This window comes from Palaemon carinicauda, chromosome 3, assembly GCF_036898095.1.
Source record: "Palaemon carinicauda isolate YSFRI2023 chromosome 3, ASM3689809v2, whole genome shotgun sequence".
NCBI lineage: Eukaryota > Metazoa > Arthropoda > Malacostraca > Decapoda > Palaemonidae > Palaemon > Palaemon carinicauda.
In genome coordinates, this window is record NC_090727.1 from 180,297,417 (window position 1) to 180,305,501 (window position 8,085).

Below are 8,085 nucleotides of genomic sequence, written 5' to 3' on the forward strand. Positions count from 1 at the left end.
CAGCCGAAAACATAAGTGAAGAGACTTTGACAGGTAAGAGGGTGGTATTTCTTATACCTGCTCCCACCTGTTGCTTAATTGCTTGTTAAAATTATATTTTAATTATAAAATAAATTTTTGAATATACTTACCCGGTGAATATATAATAGCTGAGCCTCCGGCGGCTCGACAGAAAAACACACAAAAACTCGCGAGCGATCGCTATGAAGGTTGCGGGTGTGCCCACTAGCGCCAACTATCGGCCAGATACCGCATATACATGTAAACAGACCCAATTTTTCTCATCCTGCCGGGTCTCTATCGGGGAGGAAGGGGGGGCCTTTAATTTATATATTCACCGGGTAAGTATATTCAAAAATTTATTTTATAATTAAAATATAATTTTTAAATATTTAACTTAGCCGGTGAATATATAATAGCTGATTCACACCCATGGTGGTGGGTAGAGACCAGAGTTAATTAAGTTTACAGCGTATATGCTTAGAGTTTTTGACAGTTATATCATAACAAAACCCAAATATATAAAGGTACCTGGTAAGGAAGTTGACTTAGACGATTACTCTGCCTTATTAGTCTGTCTTCCTCACGAAGCCCCGCGATCCTCTTAGGATGCTGAAAGACTCCCAGGAGCTGAAGTATTAAGGGCTGCAACCCATACAACAGGACCTCATCAAACCCCTAATCTGGGCGCTCTCAAGAAATGACATTTGACCTCCCGCCAAATCAAAAAAGGCTGCGAAAGGCTTCTTAGCCTTCCGTACAACCCAATTAAAAAAACATTTCAAGAGCAGATTAAAAGGATATTGGAATTAAGGGAATGTAGTGGTAGAACCCTTACCCACTACTGCATTCGCTGTAACGAATGGACCCAGTGTGTAGCAGTCCTCGTAAAGAGTCTGGACATCTTTTAAGTAAAATGACGTGAATACCGATTTGCTTCTCCAAACGGTCGCGTCCATAATACTTTGCAGAGATTTATTTTGCTTAAAGGCCACGGAAGTTGCTATAGCTCTTATTTCGTGCGTCTTAACCTTAAGCAAGCATCGGTCTTTTTCATTCAAGTGAGAATGAGCCTCTCGTATTAAAAGTCTGATAAAATATGACAAAGCATTCTTTGACATAGGCAATGATGGTTTCTTAACTGAGCACCATAATGCCTCAGATCCACCTCGTAAAGACTTAGTACGAGCTAAGTAGAACTTAAGAGTTCTAACTGGACACAGCACTCTTTCAAGTTCGTTGCTTACGATCTCTGACAGGCAAGGTATATCAAAAGACTTAGGCCAAGGACGAGAAGGCAGTTCATTTTTGGCCAGGAAACCAAGTTGAAGTGAACATGTGGCTTTTTCTGTAGAAAAGCCGATGTTCTTACTGAAGGCATGAATTTCACTGACCCTTTTAGCCGAAGCCAAGCACACTAGGAAAAGCGTCTTGAGGGTGAGATCCTTCAGGGAGGCTGAATGTAATGGCTCAAACCTGTCTGACATGAGGAACCTTAGGACCACGTCTAAGTTCCATCCAGGAGTTGCCAAACGACGTTCCTTAGAGGTCTCGAAAGACTTAAGGAGATCTTGGAGATCTTAATTGTTGGAAAGATCTAAGCCTCTATGACGAAAGACCGAAGCCAACATGCTCCTGTAGCCCTAAATCGTGGGAGCTGAGAGGGAGCGAACATTTCTCAGATGTAAAAGAAAATCTCCGATGGGGTACAGAGGTACTGGAAGAGGACATAGATGCTGGCTTGCACCAATCTCGAAAGACTTCCCACTTCGACTGGTATACTCTGAAGGTAGAAGCTCTCCTAGCTCTCGCAATCGCACTGGCTGCCTCCTTCGAAAAGCCTCGAGCTCTTGAGAGTCTCTCGATAGTCTGAAGGCAGTCAGACGAAGCGCGGGGAGGCTTTGATGAACATTCTTTACGTGGGGCTGACGTAAGAGATCTACCCTTAGAGGAAGACTTCTTGGAATGTCTACCAGCCATTGAAGTACCTCGGTGAACCACTCTCTCGCGGGCCAGAGGGTAGCAACCAACGTCAACCCTGTCCCTTCGTGAGAGGCGAACTTCTGCAGTACCTTGTTGACTATCTTGAATGGTGGGAATGCATATAAGTCTAGAAGAGACCAATCCAGTAGAAACGCGTCTATGTGGATTGCTTCTGTATCTAGGACTGGAGAGCAATAGATTGGTAACCTTTTGGTCAACGAGGAGGCAAAGAGGTCTATGGTGGGTTGACCCCATGTAGCCCAAAGACTCTTGCCCACGTCCTTGTGGAGGGTCCATTCCGTGGGTATCACCTGACCCCTCCGACTGAGACAGTCTGCCAAGACGTTCAACTCCCCCTGGATGAATCTAGTCAACAGGGAGATGCCTCGATTTCTTGACCATATGAGAAGGTCCCTTGCGATCTCGAGCAGCGTGAAGGAGTGTGTGCCTCCTTGCTTGGAGATGTACGCCAAAGCTGTGGTGTTGTCTGAGTTGACCTCTACCACTTAGTTTCGAAGAAAGCTTTCGAATTTCATCAAGGCCAAGTGGACTGCTAATAGCTCCTTGCCGTTGATGTGCATGCTCTTCTGACTTGAGGTCCACAGACCCGAGCATTCCCGACCGTCCAGGGTCGCACCCCAACCCAAATCCGACGCGTCTGAGAACAACACGTGGTTTGGGTTCTTGACTGCTAGGGATAGTCCCTCTCTCAGACTGATATTGCTGTCCCACCATTTCAGGCATGCCTTTACTGGTTCGGAGACTAGGAATGATACCGTCTCTAACGTCTTGTCCTAGTTCCAGTGAGAGGCTAGATGGAACTGGAGAGGCAGAAGGTGTAGTCTCCCTACCGAGACAAACTGCTCCAGGGATGAGAGAGTCCCTACGAGACTGTTCCAACTCCTGACTGAACAAACGTTCTCTTTTCAGCATTAGTTGGACTTCGAGCAGGGCTTGTTCTATTCGGGTGGCAGACGGAAAAGCCCGAGAAAACTGGACTGCGAATCTCCATCCCCAAATATAGAATAATCTGGGATGGGATCAGTTGGGACTTTTAGGTTGACCAAAAGTCCCAACTCCCTGGCCAGACTCAACGTCCAATGTAGATCCTGCAGACAGCGAAGACTGGACGATGCTCTGAGAAGCCAGTCGTCCAAGTACAGGGAGGCTCGGATTCCCGATAGATGGAGGGATTTTGCCACATTCCTCATGAGCCTCGTAAACACGAGAGGAGCAGGACTGAGGCCAAAGCACAGGGCTCGAAACTGGTACCCCACATTCCTGTAAACAAACCTCAGAAACGGTTAGGAATCCGGGTGTAAAGGAATGTGGAAGTATGCCTCCTGAAGGTCGAGAGAGACCATCCAGTCGCCTTCCATTAATGCTGTCAAGACAGCCTGGTAGACTTCATCGTCAAGTTTGTCTTGACAATGAACACATTGAGCGCACTTGCCTCTTACGTACTCCTGCAGTGAACATGGCTGCCAGATCATTGGAGCCATCCCAGAGGGACTTGTTCCTGCAGAGAACGTGGCTGTCAGATAATTGGAGCCATCCCTGATAGCCTTGTTTATGCATGACATAACTGTACAGCAAAACTTCAAACGCTCGAAAAAAAAAACTCCTAACAGGAGATGGTCTAGCTCTGAAGTCGACCATAAAATCTTGGAGCGTCTCATGGCCAGGCGCCAGGGAGAGTCTATGAGGTTTGAGAAGTCTATCTGGGCAGAGGCAGGAACTCCCAAGCCGAGAACTTCTCCCGTGTCATATCAGACTCTCGCTCTATAAGCCAGCTTAAAAGTAGGGAAAGCAAAGGCTGTCTCCCCCAAACTCCTCCTGGTGATTAACCAGTCGCCTAGCAAACGTAAAGCTCTCTTAGAAGGACGAGAGAGCACTAACTTAGAAAACAACGGCTTCGAAGTAGCTAGGCCTAGTGTAAACTCTGACGTTTAGGCGAACGAGGAGCAGCAGTTACAAAAAGATCCGGACAAAGATCCTTAAAAAAACAGCATGATTTATTTAAAGTCCATAGATGGCTGAGCAGCTTTAGGCTCCTCTCCGTCTGACAGAGTCCTCAAGGGAATATCAGTAGGAGGGGGATCAGCAACTTCCTCATCTGAAGGAACCTTGTCCGACAATTGCAGAGTCTCAAGCAAGGGAGAGACCTGCCGTGGTGGCAATGCTTGACAAGCAGAGTCCACACGCAAAAGAGCAACAGTAGCAGTCAAGGACGCTATGTCATGTAACTGCTTAAAGGACTGACCAGCAACAACAACAGGTGCGGGAGGACGCTCGACGTCAACTCGAAGACTGCCTTGACTGCTTAGACTGAGCAGTCAAAACAACTCTTGACTGCGGTGCTTGACGCTCAACGTCAAAACAAGTCAACTATGCTGGTTGGTGAACGTCCTGAACGTCAACAAGAGCAAGCGGCAGCGGCTGAACGTCCACAGGCGGCTGAGAGTCAACACGGGACTGCATCGAGTGAGGCTCTACAAAACACGATTGACGTGACTTTGTAACGTCAATGTCAACAGGACGAGCAAAGGCTCGTTTGGGCGGCTGACGGCCAGGATCTCGATCAGCTAAGCGGCGAGGATCATCGTGAACCTGCTCAACAGAATAGTCCTCCAAGAGAGAGGCAAGCTTATTCTGCATGTCTTGCCGTACAACCCATTTAGGATCAACGGGAATGGTTGCGGTAATAGACGAGGGTAACGTCTGTGACTGCAAAACCTTGCCTACAATAAGACTCTCGGAGCCTGTGTTACGGTTTTGTTTAGGCGGCGAGCAGTCTTCCGATGACTGCATAGGGTCAGAGCTGTCCCAATGGCTACAACCAGGACGCTGGACCTGTCCTGAAAGGACTGACTTTCGCTTAAAGGGCCTCGAAACCTTGCTCCACGGTTTCTTATGCGAAAAGTCTTCGGATGACGAGGAGAAAATCGTCTCGCTCGTCTTATGGTAGGGGCGGTCTTGGTGAGACACGCCTGAAACCATAGAGGGAACGTCTGTTCGTTGATCAAGGCCTCTCGAACCCATAAGTCGTACGACATTACTTCTCCCCTGGGCTTGGGAGCTTGCAAGAGGTCTCGGACTAGGCGAACGACAGGCACGAACAGACGAACCCTCGGTCGCAACACTGATAACACTTTGCGCAATTATCACTTTATCACTACGATTTTCTGTTTTGCACTTACTTCACTGAAATCGAATTTTTCAACAATTCACATTAGGCATGAATAAAACTGATTTCTACCTGAAGCACGCAATTCTACCCTCATCAAAAGGTTATAATTGCGAAATAAGTCGTATAATGTAAGCACATTAATACAAGCAAAAAACAGTAAACATATTAAGATAAAAAGATCAGTGGCTGGGAAGGAGACTAAACACTAGTTCATTCAAAACTACGTTTTCAATCTCTCACCGTACAGTGCCTTGGGACGAGAATAAAAACTAAAAACGTTTTATCCTTTCTCCCCGTACAGAGACTAGGGACGAGAGTAAAAAACTGACTCGAGAACAACGTTACTCGCTTGGGACGAGAATAAAGATCGGAACGTTCTCTCTTCCTCTCTCTCTCTCCGTCTCTCTCTCTCTCTCTCTCTCTCTCTCTTGATTTCGCACCGAAGAGAAAAGCCCACTTACCTTTCGTCAATAAACAGGTTATTTGACCAAAGGAAAAAACTGAAAGGTTTTTCAATTAACAAATTCCTTTACAATAGTATTTAAAACATTTAAGTTTGAAAGAAGAATGAACAAAACGTCAGAATCGATTTACTCTTTCTGCAAAGTGAAACCGTGATTCTCTCTCTCTCTATCGTAACGATAGAGCGCAAACTGCGTACCATAAATAAACTAATCGTTAGTTCATCTTTGAAACAGTACGAAGACTATTCAAAGAAAATCTTTCATAAAATATCTACTAAAAAATATTCATTTAATAAGTTTTAGATAATTTGCTCTGTAAAAGTTATTTACGATTGAAAGGGCTCAACGTTGTTTAACTTCAGTTTCCAAGTTAGGACCGCCTACTCTCGGATTAGGAGAGGAATAGGTAAGGTCGCATATAAACAAAACATTAAAATTTATCTTGATGTTTATTATAAATGGAAAGCTAATCGAAGAGGCCTAATAAAGGCGGTTGAGATATAAAATATATAGAGGAAAATCTATAATTAACAACAACAATTTATAACGTGATAAGATAATTGCTAAAAGCCTAAAACACACTTCCGTACTAAGGGAAAGGTCAGCCATTTAAAAGTCAAAGAAAGTCCAAAAAACAATCCAAAGTCATCAACAATTAAATCTATCCAAAAACGAGTTCAAGATTTAAGTTGAAGATAAAACACCTGCACTGCGAAAGCTCAAACCAAAAGGAAGTACTTCACCAAGACTGTTGAAAAACTCCAGGTTAACAGCGAGTAATGGTACGTCTTGTCGATCAGACCGACAGAGAAAAATTGGGTCTGTTTACATGTATATGCGGTATCTGGCCGATAGTTGGCGCTAGTGGGCACACCCGCAACCTTCATAGCGATCGCTCGCGAGTTTTTGTGTGTTTTTCTGTCGAGCCGCCGGAGGCTCAGCTATTATATATTCACCGGCTAAGTTAAATATTTAAAAATGAATCATTGGTTAACAGCATATTTCCTACCTAAAGGACAATGGTTTGTATTTCACTTAGGAACAAATTAATAGTATAAAATCTTTTATACAATAACAGATTACGTTGATCAAAATTTTCAACCATACATACAATTCGACAGTGTTAATTCCATCAAAATCAAAGTGCTTAACAATAATGTGCTTGTACCTTACTGCATAATATATTATAGACAGTAAAACAAAATTAATTCTGGTTGAGAAACCACACTCAGATCTTGTCAGATAACTTATCTCCTTTGCAAATAAAAAAATACCATTCATTAGATATTCTGGAGACATCATAATGGCTTTGCATTATCTTGTGATATACATTTCATAACTTCTTAAGTATCAATAATAAAATGTTTACAGAACTGCAATTGGGCAAGTGAATGCACGAAGCCATCTTTACCAGTGTGTGAGGGAAATGCATCATATATCTGCAGTTCTTCAACTGACACTGTAAGTACAGATATACATGTATATAGCATTAATGAAAAACTAAATACCTGTACTCAAGTAATTGCTATGACTGTCCTGCAGTGGACTAGCAATGGGTGATATACTGTGTGTGTATGTGTGTGTGTGGACGATACCAAATTTTATAAAGATACGAGCACCGATACCTCCTTAAAATTCCGATTCCGATACTAGTCCCGATTCCGATACATGCATTGAATTCGTGATTAATTTTAGACCCAGAAGGAACATAATTGGTTTTGCTATAGAAAATAAGGAAAACTTGTTTTTTATAAAATAAAATGAAATGAAAAGGATAAACATTTAAAACAAAATATTCGAGTAAATTTTTTGAGGGTATTCAAGTCCTAATATTCTTATATTGTAATATAAGAACATCTGCATCTCACTGGTTTGACCTTTCAGTCGATTTCTTTCCTGCGAGTAGATAGTCTCTCGAACACTATATAACCAATCGTTCACTTTCAACAGAAGAAGGAGAGGGAGGTCCAGACAAATACTTGACGGCAAAAAGGAAATTCACATTTATGGGGACCATCCGCTATGCCTTGCCTTTTATTTTCTTATTAATCAAAATACACCATTGCTATATGTTTTAGACATATGTAATACCTTCATCATATAAAAATTTAAAGTTATTTGATCAAAAACTTTTTGATTTATTAGCAAAAATCATGATTTTAAAAAAACATTTAGGTACATTTTTTCCCACTAATGACACTAATTGTATTGAAAATCATACCATCAAAACTTCTTTATAAACCAAATAATTTAGATTTTTTATTTTCATTTTTCCTTTTTTTGTTATTTTTTTTTTTTCATAATTTTCTTTGTCTAGACACAAAATAATCATGAAGAGAAAAGGAAAAATCAAAATTTTGTCACACAAAACTGGGATTTTTATTGCTCCTTACAATGATATATTTCTCTCTAAAATTGAACAATCAAGTTAGAGAAAAATGTACTGAA

At 42.4% G+C, this 8,085-nt stretch overlaps 1 protein-coding gene across 1 annotated transcript in view; it reads left to right on the forward strand.

Annotated features, from left to right (window-relative positions):
• The window catches only part of LOC137638804 (probable chitinase 10), a 341,653-nt gene that overhangs the window by 330,691 nt on the left and 2,877 nt on the right, over positions 1-8,085 (forward strand). The window contains exon 31 of the mRNA XM_068371185.1: positions 7,009-7,098. Coding sequence (XP_068227286.1) covers positions 7,009-7,098 — 90 coding nt within the window. The remainder of the gene's footprint in view (positions 1-7,008; positions 7,099-8,085) is intronic.